The sequence below is a fragment of the Lynx rufus genome, unplaced genomic scaffold (genome assembly GCF_022079265.1).
Source record: "Lynx rufus isolate CCGP_SWC_20201006 ecotype Redwood Valley unplaced genomic scaffold, mLynRuf1.p SCAF_7, whole genome shotgun sequence".
Classification (NCBI taxonomy): Eukaryota; Metazoa; Chordata; class Mammalia; order Carnivora; family Felidae; genus Lynx; species Lynx rufus.
In genome coordinates this window covers 62,323,446-62,343,597 of record NW_025814889.1, presented here as the reverse complement: position 1 = coordinate 62,343,597, position 20,152 = coordinate 62,323,446, and the positions used below count along the sequence as shown (strand labels likewise).

The window sequence follows — 20,152 nt, the reverse complement described above, 5'->3', positions numbered from 1 at the left end:
AACCACTGTACATAAAGGTCAATAGCAGGCAATAAATAGCCCAATAGTGGGAACAAGTGTGGAGATCTGCAAGTCAGTTTCACAGATAAGTTATGTACAGTACAATCAAGATCTCCAGGACAAAAGTAATATTGTTGTGCGATTGAAAAGAACAGTAGGTAAAGACAGTGCTGACCACAAGACTCTGCCACAATATTTATCTAGAGATCTATTCGCCGGCTACAAAGCTAAAAAGGCATGTCTGCTATGTGAGAAAAACAAACTCCATTAGGGATATATAAGTGAACACAGCTGTCTGAAGAGAGATCTAGATTTCAGCTTTATGCCACCTTATCATTTTGGTCTTAAGACCCACTAGCTACAAAGCAGGCAGTGTGTTGGGCAGAGGCAAGAGTGTTGCCTCAGGGGCCAGACTGAGATCTAGAGTCTGTCTCTCATTTACCACCTGGGTGACCTCTGGTAAGTTAACACTCCAGGCCTGTGTTCCCATCCATAAAATCTGGAAAATGAAAATTGAGGATATGAATCATTCTTTTTTCATCAGGCTGTTGCAAAAATCAATGAGGTAAGGCACAAAAAAGCCTTTGAATGGTGCCTGCCATGTACTAGGTGCATAAGTACTTAATACTAAGTACATAAGTACTAACTACATAACTGTCAGCTACTATTATTTGTCCCACTGCTGAGTCAAGCCATGAGAAACAGGAGAGGCCTTCCTGATTCTCTTGATCATTTGTACCAAAATCTCATCCAGGTACCTGCAGGTAAATGTGATCATTGGGGTTCCTGAGTGTCTGTAATGTGCTGTGCTAACAGATACTGCCTCCGTTAGATGGGAGCATTCCTACAAATGGGAAAGGAGGCTTTTTATAAAAGAAAACAAAAAAACAACAACAAGAAAACACCTTATTTAAATTTTCCTTTTGCCAACCCTAAATGACCCTGTATATTTCAAAGGGGCCTCTGAACCAGACACATGCCTTTTTTTTTTTTTTTTTTTTTTTTTTTTTTATTTAATTCCTGTGGCAATCCTGGGAAGTCCTTGTCTCTGTTCCTATGCTGAACACCGCAAACCGGAGCTTATGAGGTAAAGTGACAATAAACCGATAAGCCAGAATTTGAGCTAAGATATGCTTGAGACCAAAGCCAATACTACCTTCAGATTTATAAAACATGGGAGGATACGTATAATCTTTTATTTAAGGAGTGAGGGGGTCTGATACACAAATGCTCCTTTATGTATGTAATATTTCATGTTCCATGTTTTCCCCTTAGAAGAACCGATGGAATAATACAAATACCAAGTTACCATAGATAAGTATGTAACACCTAAACCTTGTGGAGTGTGGACAACTGCCAAGTATTATCGCATGGCTATTTACTAATCATACCTGTTCAGAATAGAATAGAATATCCAAAACTTGGGGGGGGGGACTACCTTGAATTTAGAAGTAGGAAAGGGTTCTGTTGAACTTTGACAGATTTTGAGGTTGGAGAGTCCACTCTGGGGATTTTAGCTTTTTTGATTCTTACTCAGTAATTTCCAGAACATAGAGTATCTGCTCACCTGCCCTGGACAGAGCCTATGCCCTCTTTCTTCTCCTACAGGAAAACACCACAGATTTCTATGAGCACCTGATTGCCATCTTGTCTCCTCTCCTCTACCTGCCCAGGCATCCAGGCCCCCCCACTTGCAATCTGGGGCTGTCAGGGAATATTGTAGTGAATCATCTTGCCCCAAGGCTCTTCCCCTAAGGCATACCTTACTATTTAGGATCTGGAAAACCCTCTGCTGCGTAGTCTGGCCAGCCTTGGTCCTCACAAGGATGTAAATGACTTTCAGGTCTGGGCTGGTGCGAAACAGCTTCTCCATCAACACTTTGCCCATGAAGCCTGTGGCCCCAGTGATGAGAATGGACTTGCCACCATAGAAAGCTGCAATCATGGACATGATTCTTCTCTTTGTCTTTTATAGCTCCAGAAAGAGGTTCCTGAAAAGGAAGAGAAATAACAAAATGTTACATTCTCAGAAGATCAAAAATGCAGTCATTTAAAATGTTTCTGATGCTTCCAGGAGTTTTGAATGTAGAAAAAGGCCCAAGTGAGGACATCATGGTTTATTGACAAATGATTCATTTCAATCGAGATTTATTGAGATCACTTTATTAAATGCCAGACTTTATGCCAGGAATTGTGGGCAAAAAATGAGTGAGACATGGTTCTTGCCCTCAATAAATTGCTCTTATTCAAACGGAGGCCAACACCTAAATACATCATTAAATATAATACATGAGTGCTAAAACAAAGGGGGTCACAGAGGCGGGGTGTACAGCAGGATCTGGAAATTTCAGAAAGGCCTGCCTGAATAGGTGGTGATGCATGAGGTAAAACTGGAAGGCAGAGAAGGGCTGGGGTAAAGGTGTCCCAGTCCAAAAAGCAAAAGCAAAGGTACAAGCTATAGATTGTGCTATATGGAGGAAATAAAAGGAGTTCAGGGTTACGAGAATGTAAATGATAAGGCTAGGAGTGGCCCCAGAGCCTGTGAAAATTAAGCTGAGAACAGCCATCACATTTTTTGAAACTTATGATGGAATTACCATTACAGTGGCAGTTTTATTTACAGAAAATATTGGAACAAATAGCTTTTGGTCTCACTTGAACTAAAAGGCCTTTGCCCACCTAGCCATTTCTGAATATATATGCCTCCCTTTCCCTGTATGGTAGCTATTCTTAGGGTTGAAATGTGGCAAGAGACAAAGGGCAGAGAAGCTCGAACAAGTGAAGCCACAGATCAGGGACTTTGTTAATGCTGAAGTGGCTCCAGGTGATCTATTGTCCATTTCCGGCCATTGCCAGGAACACAGAGAAGGAGCAAATCTGGTAGGGGGAAGCCACATGCGGCATTTGGATCCTGGGCCTCCTGGAAAAGGCACCATATGCTGTAGGCATGCAACGTGAAGTGTTTCGTCTTTAAGCCCGGGTTTAAAACTGTCCATTGGAAGCAGCGGTGGAGAGCTTTGAATGAAACAGTGCTGTGGTGTGGGTGCAGACTTCCTTTCTGTCATTGTCACTGACGGCCATCTGTAGCCACTCCCCGGCAATGTGCTGGATGGGGTTGGGTTGATCTTACAAAACACAAGCCCAGGGACTGGCCCTAACATCAGAGCTCGTGAAGAAGACAAAAACAGGCAGAAGAGTCAGCACCCTGCCTTGTCAAGTCCAGTCAGGATTACTCTGCCAGTAACTCCTCAACGAACTCCTTAACTTCTCATAGTCATAACTTACAAATTGTAATTATAGACACAGTTTATACTGTAAGGAATTTGAGGCTGTTCTTGGGCAGAGCTCTTAGCCTTTGGAGGATTCGTTCACTCATGAATTCACTCAACAAGTAATTTTGAGGACCTATCATGCCGGCATCTGTGCAAAGTTCCAAAGATTAACAGATGAATAAGGCAAACAGACCCTTGCATTCCCTTTAGCAGAAGAGGCCAACAACACAAAAGTAAGTAAATATGCAAACAAGATAATTATAGACTGTTAAAAATGCAAATAAAATAGGGATCAGTGACAGAAATCACACCCAATCATCAACACTATTCAATTTAGGAAATCTGGATTTCAAATGATGTTAGCTATATCCCCTGAGTCCCTATTTAAACCCCTCTTATTGAAGGCTGATGTGAAAAATACTATTTTGAAGAACACATTTGGACTTGGTGCAAAATAGCAATTATTATTTTGGTCATGTTCAATAATGTTATTCATGCTGCAATGTATCCAATGATTTTCTCAAGATTTTATCACTTGGGAAAAGTATTGATGAGTTTTGTCTTGCCTGCCTTGAAACTCAGGAAAGTGATGTCACCACGTCCAGAAGGCAGTATGACATCCTAGTTTAGTGCACAGGTTCTAAGCAAGACCATCTGAAATCAAATCCCAGTTCTACCACTTATTAGCTCTGTGACCTCAGGCAAATTATGAATTTCTCTATGCTATAGTTTGCTCATCAGTAAATGGAGATAACAAAAGCATCCACTTAATAATGCTGTGGTAAGAATTATATGAGTGAATACATTAAAACTGTTAGCAATCAGGGGCGCCTGGGTGGCTCAGTCAGTAAAGTGTCTGACTTCAGCTCAGGTCATGATCTCTCATTCGTGAGTTTGAGCCTCACATTGGGCTCTGTGCTGACAGCTCAGAGCCTGGAGCCTGCTTCAGATTCTGTGAATCCCCCTCTCTCTGCTCCTCCCTAACTTGCACTTTGCCCCCCTCTCTCTCTCAAAAATAAAGATAAACATTAAAAATTTGTTTTTAACTCTCAGCAATCAAAACAGTATTCTACTGGCACAAAGTAGACACCTAGATCAGAATAGACAGCCCAGAAATAAATCCACATTTATATGGTCAATTAATCTTTGACAAAGAAGACAAGAATATACAATGGAGAAAAGACAGTCTCTTCAGCAAATGGTGCTGGGTAAACGGGACAGCCACATGCACAAGAATGAAACTGGACCTCTTTCTTATACCATTCACAAAAATAAACTCAAAATTCATTAAAGACCTAAATATGACACCTTGAGCCATAAACTAGAAGAAAACATGGGTGGTAATTTCTTTGGCATTGGCCATAGAAACATTTTTCTTGATATGTTTCCTCAGTCAAGGGAAACAAAAGTAAAAATAAACTATTGGGACTATACCAAAATAAAAAAGCTTTTGCACAGCAAAGGAAACTATCAAAAGATATTTAATTGGAGGCAACCTACTTAATTGGAGAAGATATTTGCAAATGATATAGCCAATAAGGGCTTAATATCTAAAATATATAGAGAACCCATACAAGTATACATCAAAACATCCCAAATAATCTGATTAAAAATGGGCCGAGAACCCAAACAGACCTTTTCCCAAAGAAGACATTCACATGGCCGACAGACACATGAAGGGATGCTCAACATCACTCATCCTCAGGGAAATACAAATCAAGACCACAGTGAGAGGGGCGCCTGGGTGGCGCAGTCGGTTAAGCGTCCGACTTCAGCCAGGTCACGATCTCGCGGTCCGTGAGTTCGAGCCCCACGTCAGGCTCTGGGCTGATGGCTCAGAGCCTGGAGCCTGTTTCCGATTCTGTGTCTCCCTCTCTCTCTGCCCCTCCCCCGTTCATGCTCTGTCTCTCTCTGTCCCAAAAATAAATAAACTTTGAAAAAAAAAATTAAAAAAAAAAAAAAGACCACAGTGAGATAGCACCTTACACTTGTCAGCATGGGTAGAATCAAAAGGACAAGAAATAACAAGTGTTGTGAGGATGTGGAGAAAATGGACTCCTTGTGCACTCTTGGTGGAAATGTAATTTGGTGCAGTCACTGTGGAAAACAGTATAAAGATTTCTCAAAACATTAAAAATAAAATTACTATATGATCCAGTAATTCCACTATTAGGTATTTACCCAAAGAAAACAAAAACACCAATTTGAAGAGATACATGCCTCCTTAGATTTACTGAAGCCTTACTCGGCCTTACAATAGCCAAGATATGGAAGTAACGTAAGTATCCATCAACAGATGAATGAACACAGAAGAGGTGGTATAGACACACAACGGAATATTACTCAGCCATAAAAAGAATGAAATGTTGCCATTTGCAACAACATGGATGGACCTAGAGGATATAATGCTAAGTGAAATAAGTCAGACAGTGAAAAACAAATAGCGTGTGATCTCACTAATGTATGGAATTTAAGAAACAAAGCAAACAAGGAAAAAAAGACAAGCAAAAAACCAGCCTCTTAAATACAGAGAACCAACTGATGTTTGCCGGAGGGTGGGTGGGTGGGAAGAAGGATGAAATAAACAAAGGGGATTAAGAGTACACTTATCATGATGAGCACTAAGCCATGTACAGAATTGGTGAATTATTTATTATATTGTATATCTGAAATGAATATAACATTGTATGTTAATAATGTCAATAAAAAAAGAAAGCTCTTAGTTTCCTATAGTATATACTAAGTATTAGCTATTAATACAGTCACTGTATTATATGTTTTTCCTCTTAACAACTTCTGGTTTTTCCCTTTGACATTTATTTTAAGTACTCTGTATTATGCATTTAAATATCCTCTTTTGGAAATAAGAGGTGATTTACAACTCAATCAACCATCCAGCCAAGTAAACTGTTTTCCCCAAATGCAACTCTACTTGATGATGACCCTTGCCAATTCCTTTTTATATAAAAATGTTTTGGCATCATACCCCTTTAGTATATTAGGCATAAATGAGTTTGGTTGGCAGGGAAATACAGAAGAGAAACTGAGTTTGGATAGGGTTACTTTCCATGCAAATATACTGTTAAGATATAAAAAAACATGTTTTTAATGTTTATTTATTTTTAAGAAAGAGAGAGAGATAGAGCTTGAGCAGGGGAGGGGCGGAGAGAGGGAGACACCAGAATCTGAAGCAGGCTCCAGGCTCTGAGCTGTCAGTACAGTGCCCCATGTAGGGCTCAAACTCATGAACCAAGAAATCATGACCTGAGCCAAAGTCAGACACTTAACTGACTGAGCCACGCAGGTGCCCCATTACTGTTCACATATTTTGATCCCAGACACAGTTTTGGATGTAGCATGTGATAAAAAATTTCAGGAAGCAGGTAATATACTTCTAATGAGCCCATTTCTTATAGAACAAAGGAAGGGTTGATGTGTCCCCAAAGGACAGAATTTGCCTGTTCTGTCTGGTCCAACTACTTCTCAAATACAACCCAAACCACGGCAGAGAACACTGAGTTCTCCGACAGGAAAACAAAACATAAAACAGTATTTCCTGGCACTCATTACCCAATTGTCAAGAGCAGGTGGCCGAGGAGTGTGGCCAAGACTCTGATCAAGACAAGCGATTCTGAAAAATGTCAGGGAATTCCTCATCCTCCGATCAAAGCTGTAACAGAGATGTTTCCTCTACTTGTTGCTTCCACTCTCAATATATGGCTTAACACTGGCCCCAGAAACTCCTATATGAAATTTGGCTCCCTGAATTCTATTCTGGGTGTTAAACTTGCAAGGTCCAGGGACTGTTAACCCTGAATATAATGCATTAAAATAATTAAATTCTTTTAAAAATTAAAATAACCTTACATTCAGTAATGGACGATATGCAACTCTTCAAGGAGTAATATGTTTAGGACAGCTGACCAGGTCATGGTTTGCCTTTCATATCTTCTGATTGCCAGTGCAGAGAGCAAAGGACAATTTCTTGTCCCTCATGCTCATGATATGGCTTGTGGGAAGCCTAAGCCACTTTGACAACTTTCAGAATCATCCTGTATAATGTAGGATGTATGACGCTTGAATGATAAATGAGGGGGCCTATGAAAATCAGCCAGTGCATGTTTGTTGGACACGTACTACGTGCCTGATACTGGGTAGGCACTGGGAATAGCAGTGAATAGGCTGTAGGCAGCTTAGATTCTTCCTTTCTATTCTGGAGCTTTCTCCTTAAGATCATTTCCCATGGTCATGAGTAGAAATAGCTAGTTTTTACTATCCTTTTGGTAGTAAAATGAGGCTGTTCTCATTTCTAGAGAACAGATGTGAAAATCCTGAATCATAATTGTTGTGCCAAGTTATATACATTTTTGCTGGTTTCAGCATATGGGAATTATTCTTTGAATGGTTCTTCTGGAAAATAAAAAAATTAAGATTCAGAAATGTAAGGGAGACAAGCTTGCCCAAATTTCTTGACAGTCCTTCAGAAAAAAAACATTAAAAAAACCCAACAAGTTTCTTTGCCTCTCAGGAATCTTACATAACCAAGGTTTCTTAGTCTTGGCACTATAAACATTTAGAGATGAATAAATGTTTGGGGGAGGGGGCTGTCCGGTACAATGTAAAGTCTTTACTTGCATCCTTGGCCTCTACTCACTAGATGGTAATAACATCGCTCTTCCTCAGCCAGGTATGTCTAGACTTCGCTAAATGTGCTCTCGGGAAAAATTGCCTCTTCTTCAGAGAATCATTGTTCTTGGACCTTCTTCAATTCTCATTTTATAATATGCAGCACATCATACTAAAAAATCAAGATTCAAGGCTTAAATTTCTGCTTGTGAAGCTAAGCACAAATAAGATCCACTGCTACCCCTATTTTACCTATATTAAATCCTTCATGGCTAAGTATATTTACCCAAGCAAATTACACGCATGGCAAATTCTGATAGTACTCAAAGTGAAGATGAAGGAAGATTTCTTCAGAGAAAGATTACCCCCTTTTTATGTAACCAAATTTCTTCTGGTCTCTGTGCTTTAAGTTAGACTATGAACCCCACATTTCATATAGATTGAGCCTCTCAATTTTATCCATCTAAACTGATTATGGGCAAACTTTGGAAAGAATAGCAATTGGGCCAACAGATCAGCCAAGGAAAACCATTTAGTATTGGTTACTGTATATTAATAATTCTATAAATAATTGAGCCAATCTCATCTATAGATAATTCTGTTACCCTTTGTGAAAATTCAGACATGATGTGTATTAAGATATATCTCATGTAGGCAAATGGAGTGTCAGTTGGCAATGAGCCTGGTAATATGGGCTGATCTATTGAAGAAAATTGATGCTATTTTGTAAAACTCAGTAAATGAAAGTTGTTCTGCTTCATCAAAATTGAACAGTTGAAATTCTTTCAATAAATGTGTTGAATTAATCACATAAATGCATTTACAAAATATTATTCAATGAAAAAAAGGAGACAACAAACTTGTGAAGCATCATTAATGTCCATTACAAACCCCTGTGGGAAAGAATGGGGGTGTGTGTGTGTGAAATCAATGACAGTAGCTGTATAATAGTGTGATAGGATTAAAGGGAAAGAGTCTCTTTTCATGTCTGTAATTTCTTTCCATGATTTTAAATGGTAATTTAATAATATATACTTTGAAAAAGTTCCCAGAAAGTCATGGCAGCTGGTATTTTTATAGGCTCTTCTTTTGCTGTGGGCACTAAACGTACAAAGAAATTTGCAAAACAAGCCTCCTTAGTTTATGTATTTTATTTTTCTTTTTTTTTTTAGAGAGAGAGAGAGAGAGAGAGAGAGAGAGAGAGAGAGAGAGAGTACAATCTGGGGAGAGGGGCAGAGGAAGAGAGAGAGTATTAAGCAGGCTCTAAGCTCAGCACAGAGCCCTTTGAGGGACTCAATCCCATGACCCTGGGGTCTTGACCTATGTCAAAATCAAGAGTCAGATGCTCAACTGACTGAGCTACCCAGGTGCCCCCAAACTTCATTTGTTTAAAATGTGTTTAAATATTTTTAAAAATGTAGCTAAAATTACATTAAACACTATTTATGGCCTGAATTATGTCCTCTCCAAATGCATAAGTTCAAAGTCTAACACCTACTGTGATGGCATTTGGATATAAGGTGTTTGGGCTACATGGGATCATCAGGGTGGGGCCCTAATTCGACAGGACTGGCATCCTAATAAGAAGAGGAAGAGACACCAAAGAACAGTCTCTCCTTAAACATTAGGCACCAAAGAAAGGCCATGTAAGTAGGTACAGAGAAGGGAGTTGTCTACAAGCCAAGAAGAGAGCTCCCACCAGAAACTGAATTTGCCTGCACCACAATTATGGACTTACAGCCTCCAAAACCATAAGAAATAAATGTCTGTTAAAGCCACCCAGTTTGTGGTATTTTATTATAGTAGCTCGAGCAGCCTAATGCATACACAAACACACATGAACAGAGAGATGAACATTTTGGGATAAGTAAAATAACTTGACAATAATTCCTATCAACCTTACTCCAATTATGGAGTAGACCTTTTTAGTGAAGCAAATGTATCTGTCTCATTTTCCCATCTTTGGGGATAGAGGTAGGCTATTGATTTGTGGCATTTACATGTTTGTGAAAATATGGACAGGCCTTTTACAATAAACTATAGAGACGTCATTAATCCAAGCCTTAAGAGTCTGTATATAAGTCACATATCTGCTTTCAAGTACTTAGTAGGAAAAAAAGAGTTTTCATCAGAATTCTTTCTTTTTTATTTATCTTTAGTTTCCACAATTCAGCAATAAACTTAGATACCTTTCACTGTGGGCTTGTTATATAAAGTCTTTCTGCGAGAACTTTCAAGTTCTTGATGGGGACATACTAACCCCCAGGGGTATTGTGGGCAACTGTTGGGGGCACAGCCTCACTAATCACATTAGCAATGAGCCATAGTCAGGAAAAACCAATTTGGAAAGAGTTCTGAAGGGGGAAGGACAGTCCAGGCTGGCTTTAGAAACACAAAATTTACTAATCACCTTAACACATTCTTCTTAGTTTCCTTGTGCTTAGCTCATTAGTAAGTGTTCCAAAAAGCCCTCCAAACTTAACAAAGATGAAAAAGGAAAAATATGACCTAAACTCATTATTTCATCATAATTGATTAAATAGGTGTGTAGACAGCCTACAATATGGGACCTACTGGGTTAGGTGTGAATAATTAAAATGTAAACATTCTTCCTAAATGGTAAAGCATTATAAAAATGCATAGTACCATTATTATTACTTATAGGTAAGTCAAACAATAGGCAACATGTGAATATTCTAAAATGGTATCAAGAGTCACAATCAGGGGCGCCTGGGTGGCGCAGTCGGTTAAGTGTCCGACTTCAGCCAGGTCACGATCTCGCAGTCCGTGAGTTCGAGCCCCGCGTCAGGCTCTGGGCTGATGGCTCAGAGCCTGGAGCCTGTTTCCGATTCTGTGTCTTCCTCTCTCTCTGCCCCTCCCCCGTTCATGCTCTGTCTCTCTCTGTCCCAAAAATAAATAAAAACGTTGAAAAAAAATTAAAAAAAAAAAGTCACAATCAAATGGAAATCTTGATGCTTCCTATTTTGTCTTGATTAATTATAAATTGGTGGGGTTGTAAATAAAAGAATAGTTGATCTATTAACACAATGACCAAAGGAACCCAACTGAATGGATAGTAAGCTAACCTACTTTTTCATGCTCTGTTTAGAACTAAAGACTATTTTTTTTTAAGATGACATGACATAGATTATCTATCTATCCATCCATCAACAGACAGAGGAAGAGAAAAAATAGAGATAGAGAGGGAGGAGAGAAATAAGTGGGAGGGGAGAGAGAGAGAGAGAGAGAGAGGGAGGGAAGGAGGGAGATGGGGAGAAAAATGTGTGTGTGGGAGTGGGGAGGGAATTTTAAGAAACTGTCTCATGAGATTATGGAAGTTTGGTAAATCCAAAATCTGCAGGCTGGAGACTCAAGGAAGAGTTGCAGTTTAAGACCAAAGGTAGAATTCTTTCTTGGGGGAAGTCAGTCTTTGTTCAATTGAGTCCTTCAGGTAATTGCATGAGGCTCACTCACACTATGGAGGGTAATCTGCTTTACCCAAAGTCCATTCGTTAACATGCTAATCTCATTCAAATACGCCTTCATAGAAATATCTAGAATAATGTTTGACCAATATCTGGGCACTTGGTCTAGCCAGGTTGACATATAAAATTAAACATCATTAGTCCACCCTTGTTGACTTGGCACCCACGCAAATCTCCTTAAACCATAATTTCCAAAATAATGACAATAGCAAACTCATACTTCTGCCCAACATTATATAACTATCCTGCATACAACTAAAACATACTAACCCTTTCCCCAGAAGACGATGCAAAGTCTTTGGGTAATATTTACTCTTCTTTCTGATATCCTATAACTTAAAATACTATGACATAAAGTTGAAATCAGTTAAATACTAAGATATAAAATTAATATATCTTATTTCACATAAGAGGATTAGATAGTGAGGAAAACATTTGTTTTACACAGACACACAAATGTATTCATAACAAAACAACAAAAATAATCATGACAACTACAGTCATCATTTCTGTAACTAGTCACATGGTATTTGTAACTACATTTCAGTTGGCAGTTCAGTGGGCCAGGATTCTTTACCTGGTGGGCATGACCCAAGCCTTCATTCCTGAAGCGTCTGGGTCATCAGCAGTCCTCTCTGAATTGGGTCATTGTAGTTTTTCATTGACCTTGATCACAGGGCATTATATCCTCCAATCAGTTTTCTAGGTGTGTAGGATGGTTTAGTGTTGGTCTGGCTGTATTTCATGGACGCGAGACACACAAAAAACTTCCATGCTGTTCAGCCATCTTGGCTCCTCGATCACAGGGCATTATAATGCTAAGAGATGCCCTGAGGGATCGCCTATATTTCAGACACACTCTTCCTTACCTCCAATGTGTTTCCTCTTGGTAGTTAGGATCAATACTCCCCCAGCCAGCACAGAGACTCCCCTCTTTGCTTGTTGATTCAGAGGCATGAGATATTCAAAGTGGCCAGACAGCAGGCTTAACTTCCAGTTCAATTGAATCATTGTTCTGTCTCCTGGTAGGACCTTTCTTCCCTTTGGAACTAAGATTTTTAAGCCAGCAGAACACAGGATCATGGGGAGAGGGAGAAAATTTTTGATAGTGGGTCATTGGGGTAATAGTGAGTGGTGACACTCTCATTTCTGCCCCTTAACTCATGGACCTGTGAATCTTGGCTATGGGAGAAAATAGCACGATCTATTAGATGCTGATTCAGAGCATATACAGCCTTCTGGAGAATTTTGCCCCTGTCCTTCAAGGTACTGCCACATAACTGGCACTATAAATGAGTCTTCTAAAGACCATTACACCATTCTGTCAAGTCAGCTGGTTCGGGATGGTGATGAACATGACAAGACCAGTGAATTCTATGAGCATGAACCTATCGCCACACTTCATTTGCTCTGAATTGAGTTCCTTGATCAGAAGCAATGCTGTATGGAATACCATGATGGTGGGTAGGCATTCTATAAGTCTGTTCATGGTAGTTTTGGCAGAAGTATTACATGCAGGGAAGGCAAATCCACATCCTTTATTTCAGCAAGAACAAAACACCGACCCATGATGGAAGTAGTCCATTGTAATCAATCTGCTTCTAGGTAGCTGGCTTATCACCTGGGGATTCAGTGTTGGTCTCCTTTTCTGGCAAACTGGGCACTCACCAGTGTATTTGTGGACGAGTCAGCCTTGGTGAGCATAAGTCCGTGTTACTGAGCCCACACATAACCTTCATCCCTGCCAGTATGACCACTTTGTTTATGAGTCTATTGGGGGATAAAGGGGTAGCTGTGGTCATCCTATCCATTTGATTATTAATATCTTCCTTGGCCAAGGCCACTCTTTGGTAAACATTTATGTGGTGCACAGGTATCTTCACATTTTGGCTCATTCCACATACCTTTTCCCCAGACTTCTTTGTTGTCAATGTTCTTTCGTGTTCTAATCATGTTCTTTTGAGTCCCTGACCATCCAGACAAACCATTGGCCACAGGTCATAAATCAGTATACAGTTATATATCTGGCCATTTCTCCTTCCAAGCAAAGTGAATAACCAGGTTCACTGCTTGACATTCTGTTCACTGAGAGGATTTCCCTTCACCACTATCCTTTGGGGATGTCCCAGAGAGAAGCAATTGTTCACTTTGGGTGGTACCTACATCTCTCTCTTCTTCTGTCAACTGATTATAGGGAATTCCTCACAACGTCATAGATGCAGGCTGAGAGAAAAAAGGTAGTGTAGCACTAGTGGGGACCATGGGCATTTGGGCCACTTCTTCATGGGTCTACTTGTGTCTTCAGGGCTTTCTTGGGCCTGATCAGATATGTAAAACTTGTATTTGATGATGAAGTGCTGCTGTGCATGCCCAGCTTTATGGCTTGGTGGGTCAGATGAGATCCAGTTCGTGATGGGCAGCTCAAGTTGCATGATAAGTTAGTGGTATGGTTAGGTGTTCAGTTTCCACTAAGGCCAGTAGTAGGCCTAAAGCTGATTCTTAAAAGGAACGTAGTTATCCATAAAGGATGGCAGGGCTTTACTCTCAATCCTAAGAGTCTGTGCTATGACTCACCAGTAGAGGCCTGCTGAAGGCTCCCAACAGCATCCTTATCTGCCATTGCCACTTCAAAGACCATTGGATCTGCTGGATTATATGCCTCAAGTGGCAGAGTGGCTTGCACAGCAACATGGACCTGTTGCAGAGCCTTCTCTTATTCTGGGACCCATCAAAAAATGGCGGCTTTTGGGGTTACTCACTAAATGGGCCAGAATAACATACCCAAACAAGGATATTGTTGCCTCCAAAACCCAAAGAGGCTCAGTAGGGCATCATATCTCTTGTTTGGTTGTAGGAGGGACCGGATGCAACAACTTATCCTTTATCTTAGAAGGGATATTTCAATGTGCCCTACACCACTGGCCCCCTAAACCCCCAAAGAGATAGAAGATTCCTGAATTTTTGTTGGACTTTACCAATAAAATTTTTGTCAGTTACCACCCTCTGGTAACGATATCTTACAAATAAGTCTATAGTACTTGCTACTTCTTGCTCACTAGGTCCAATCATCATAATGCCATCAATGTAATGGATCAAAATGATAGCTTATGGAAGGGAAAGGTCATTAAGATTCCTGCAAATTAAATTATGGCATAGGGCTGCAGAGTTGATATATCCCTGAGATAGGACAGTGAAGATGTCTTGCTGGCCTTGCCAGCTGAAAGCAAATTGCTCTGTTTTTTTTTATTAACATGTATGAAGAGCAAAGCATTTGCCAGATCTGTAGCTACATACCAGATACCAGGAGATGTGTTAATTTTCTCAAGCAATGAATCCACATCTGGTATAACAGCTGCAATCAATGAGTCACCACTGTGTTAAGCTTATGATAATCCATAGTCACTCTACAAAATTTATCTGTCTTCTACACAGGCCAAATAGTCAAGGTGAATGGGAATGTGGTAAGAATCACCACCTCGGCACCTTTCAAATCTTTGATGGTGGCACTCATCTCCGCAATCCCTCCAGTAATGAGGTATTTCTTTTGGTCTACCATGTTACTAGGTAGAGGCAGTTCTAGTGGCTTCCACTTGGCCTTTCTTGCTCCACAGGTCAGGGATTCTGCGGGGATTCTGTCACCTACTGGGTATATCTATTTCAATTATGACTTTCTGAACTGAGGAAAAATGGGTACAGACACCTACTGAGCCCAGTGCGAGATGGTTCTAACATAAAACTCCCCTGATCACCTGATATCCATAAGCTCCTATTCTGCCTGATGGACTACAGGGGCATTTTGGGTTTCCTAGAATTAGTGTCAGTTCAGAGCCACTGTCCGGTAGTCCCCAAAAGTTCTCATTATTTTCTTTTTCCCCAGCGTACAGTTAACCTGGTTAAAGACTGTAGGTCCCTTTGGGGATGGCAGGGAAAAAGATTAACAAAATGCATTTTTAGCAATATACAGTTGTCCTGTTTCAAGGGGGCCTGGCTTCCCCCTTCATTCTGCATCTGTAAATTGGCTTGCATCTGGGAATTGATTCAGAGGTCATAACTCTGTTTTAATGATTCAAGTTAGACTTCTGTTCAAGTTGACCTAGAACTTTTCTGCTTATACAGATCAAGCAAGAATTTAGTAGGCTTCCCATATATTTCACTTCTAGGAACACCATTATCAACCAGTCAATGCCCTAGCACTCTATAAGTCAGATTATATTCTGATTTATGCTTCATTCTGCTGTCCATTATGGAACCATGACCACCTTGACTTTGGCAATGGAGGGTCAACACTTGACTCCAGCCATGCGAGGATCTTCAACGCATTTAGGTTTTCCAATTTAGTGACAGCAGTCCTCACTGTAAGTTCTGGACTACAGAGAAGAATAACCACTTAGGTCTTCAAGGATCTTGGGACTACCCTCACAAATTTATTTCTGTGGTCCAGCCAAATTGACACATAAAATGAACCATCATAATCATTAATATTTTCTGCTAACACATTCACCATATGCAAGACTTCTCCCACAAATTTTAATGAACAAAATCCTTGCTTGATGTCTTGGTAGCTGAACATAAAATACAGAGACAGGAGGAAGTTTTAGTTATTTGGAATTATTTCCTTTGTCTGTTTTTCAACCAAAGTATTCATTACTGGTAAACTCTTCTATCTCTGAACTGTCTCAGCTTAAGTACAGCAACAAAAAATTATGTGAGGTGTAATAGAGGCACAGTGAGAAGAAGACTGATGTAGGAATTAGCAGCAGAGCAGAGTTCATTTCTAGGACTCAATTTTTTTTCTCTTCTGTGAAATAATATTCTATCTACTTCACAGAGCAGTTTTAATTATCAAATAAGGTAATAAATGAGAGAGATTATTATTCCAAGTGTCATCTGACCAGAACAGAATGATGTTTCCCTTGTTCTGGATGTTATATCCTATACAATTAATGCTACTTTGGCCCTGAATCCAAATACCTTGTGCTTATTTATTAATAGATATTGAGGGTACACCTTGTCACCCTAATTAGGTAGTAAAACACTTGCCAGAGATGTATTTTATATTGCATTATTGCTTACATGCTAACTAGCCCAATACTATGCAATGAAAAGTGGCTTGATAAAATATTGTTAAATCAGTGAATGAAGGAGTCAGACTGAAGAACCGATTCATTTAATCAATGAACAAAAAATCAGGGGGTGTTTCACAAAGTGTAGTGGGTATTTGAATCATCTGGAAAGCTGGCTAAAATGGCTCTTTTACCAGACCCCATTTTCTGAGATTCTGATTTAGAAAGCTGGGGCAGGGCCCAAGTAGATGCATTTTAATGAGTACCCCACTGATTCAGATATAAGTGGTAACAGAAATGCAAGTATAGGGGATTTAATTGTGTTCTGATTCCAGATCATATTTTGTACCTTAGTCCCCATGTTTAATGTAAGCCTATGTTGTCCCTATGACTTTTTTTTTACTTAAAAAAATACATAAAATAATCTGCTTACTTACGAATTCTCATTTCTAACAATAACAGAATGTGGCTAACACAGGACACTGCAGAGCATGGCTTCAGTCCAGCCTAAGCCTCAGTCTGAACTTCCAGGACCTCCCATTTGCATGAAGGTAATTTTGATTGAGAGACTTTGTACATTATTTACTGCCAGCATCTGAGTTCACAGGTGTTACCCATAATAACGCATGTATCGATAGAGGTGGAACGGGGACACGTCTTTTCTAATAAATAACTAAAGCTTTGAAAAGTTATTTTTTCTTTGTTTTCCTGCTTCCCAAAACCAAAATTTGAAACGAATAGCTATTTAAAGGATTTTTATTTTTTTATTTTTTTAAAAAATTTTTTTTTTCAATGTTTATTTATTTTTGGGACAGAGAGAGACAGAGCATGAACGGGGGAGGGGCAGAGAGAGAGGGAGACACAGAATCAGAAACAGGCTCCAGGCTCTGAGCCATCAGCCCAGAGCCCGACGCGGGGCTCGAACTCACGGACCGCGAGATCGTGACCTGGCTGAAGTCGGACGCTTAACCGACTGCGCCACCCAGGCGCCCCTAAAGGATTTTTAAAAATATAGTGCAAGTATATGAACAGATATTTGCATGGAATAGCATACCAATGATTAATAAATATGTTGCATAACCCCAGTGTTATATATACATCAATGTGCCCTAATTTCTTCTAATAAGATACAGTCTGCCACTCATATGGATTCAAAGACTTATTCAGACTCACTCAAGCAGACCTTAGAAATAAGGTTGGAGATTTCTATTTCTCATCCAAACAACCCTATCTCAACCTTTTATTCAACCAGGAAACTGCATGGAAACAAAATAGCTGGAATGTATAAAGTCTTTAACAGCAAGGCCTGATTAAAACGAGACCAATTCAACATCATTAATTCAGTCCACCAAAAAGACAATTGTTTCATAGATTAACACTGAGAAATTACTACAAAACCGTAGCACAAATTATTTTTTGTACCACAATATTATGATGGTGTATATGTAAAAATACACGTAGGACAGCAAGATTTGCTACTGTCAGTGATCAGACATAGTATTTGTTAACTGTATCCATCCAAAGAAAAGACTCAGAGTTAGTTAGTTACTTCATGTAGTGAGATTCCAGGAGCTTAGTCATTGCCATATACCAGCTAATTATTCTTGAACCACATGGGAAATTATATTTTTTAAAAAGGTTAATATGAAGGTTAATTATATATAAATCAATATGGTGAATTGGAAATCCTTATTTTATAACAGACTTTACTGATCATGACCTATGCCAATAAATTGACAGTCTCTAGATAGAAAGATATAGATATAGATATAGATATAGATATAGATATATAGATATAGATATAGATATAGACATAGACAGATATATTATTCAGAAATGGGCAGTTAGGCCTTTATGAAGGGTTAACTCTGAATTAAGGCTGATGCTTTCCCTGTACAATTCTCTCCATCAGATCTTATTCTGTGTCAGAAGCACAGCAAATCACAAACAACATTCATTCTTTTTCTGATAACGTACAATGAATTCTATTAAAGAGCAACAAAGATTTTAGGCATTTATCTTTAAAATAATGGTACTTAGAGATCTAAAAAAAATACTTCATGTCTATATTAAACTATGTGTTGTAGCTATATAATATCAGAAGAAACATAACAGGTTTTGTACAACAAAGTGCAAGCTATCAGAAAGACGCAGTCCATCAAAGCTGCGTTTGGGACAAGTTCCTAGCCCTACTCATTTAATATCAATCACTGTAACAGAGAAAAAGAGGCACTCTGTTCTCTCCTCCAGTTACTATGCTATTTAAACAAATACTAACTCCATTTTAAACTCTCTTTTACAATGTTAATTGACATGAACCATCCAGTCAAATCACCTATGTTTTACATGCTTTTCACAGTGTTTACTGGAATGTTAAATCCACTCTTGGTTCATTTTACTGTGGCCAGGCATAGAATATATTTCAAATTATTAAGGTTCCTGTTACACCGTCTGACCTCTGCTGTCTAGTTCTAAATGTGAACCATTATTTCATAATTTATAAGCCAACCCAATTTACTACTAACCTGCTTCATATCTAGGGCAAACACCTATGTCTATTTATCAATCAAAAATGAAGGTGTAATAAAGATGTGGGGCTAAGGAGAAGGAAGATAGGAGAATTCCCAAGTCTGGATTCTTGCCTGTCTTCTAAGGGCCTGCCTCCATTTACCATGTTCTATTTTGTATATTTGTGTACACGGGTTTTCTGCTGTACAACAGCTGAGGTTCTTCAAGGGCAAAGACCTTAGCCATCCTTTTGTGCTTTATATATTCTAACCGAATGAATAAATTCTGTCAGATCCTGTCTCTAGCTACTGCATTTGTGTTCATCTGTGATCTCATGTCAGAGCCTTGAGCTCTTTGGGGGAGGGGAAGGTAGATTAACTTTTTATCCCTACTGCCTAGTAAACTCTACATGGCCCATCAATGTTATTTAAGCGAATGAATCAATGAACAAATGAATGGATAAAACATGTGTGGTCAAGTGCACCCCAGTGGTGGCTGGATGCTAAGCCATGTCTCTTGTTTCTGAAATCCTTGTCTCCAGGGACTCTGCCACACCAAAGGCAAGAAGCTCAGCCTGTCACATTGACATGGATGGTCTCCAAAAGGCTGTGTGAACCAACTGGCTTGGAATATACATCTGTGAAATCACTTGAATAACTGTAACATTTTTAAATGTTCAAACTTGGTACCACTTCACACGGATGTGAATAAGAAGCTACTTCGAGTCATGGTTCCTGTTCACTGAACACTGCTTTAAAATTCCACTTGATGTGTCCATTCGCACTTCCTTTCCAGAATTCAGGATTTGGGGGGTACAAGGAACCAAAATAGTCATGCTTGATGTTGCCTGTCATTGTATATTCTGTGACCAATCATTTGATTATTTTTGGCTCAATCAGATGTTAGGAGTTTTGGTGAAAAAAAAGAACACACAGGAATACCTAAATTACATAGCAGGCAAGGTGACACCTATTATTTTCATAATAGCTACTTGATCTAAGTTGGGAAATTCATTCACTCACTCACTCACTCACTCATTCATTCAGCTGCTGGCTAAGTATATACTATGTTTCAGGCATTGTGCTAGATCCTGGGGATACAATGAGGAACAGACACCTACCTGTTCAGGATAAGGTGCCTTGTCTCTCATCACATGAGAGTTCTGGCTATAGAATTTCTAACACCTGCGAGAGGCTTT

The 20,152-nt window shown here is 39.4% G+C and overlaps 1 protein-coding gene across 2 annotated transcripts in view; it reads right to left on the bottom strand.

The window, feature by feature from the left end:
• Positions 1-20,152, bottom strand: part of FAR2 (fatty acyl-CoA reductase 2) — a 151,348-nt gene that overhangs the window by 44,030 nt on the left and 87,166 nt on the right. For both annotated transcript variants that reach the window (XM_047065341.1, XM_047065342.1), the window contains exon 2: positions 1,763-1,991. In XM_047065341.1, the coding sequence (XP_046921297.1) occupies positions 1,763-1,951 (189 nt within the window). In that variant the 5' untranslated portion in view covers positions 1,952-1,991. The remainder of the gene's footprint in view (positions 1-1,762; positions 1,992-20,152) is intronic.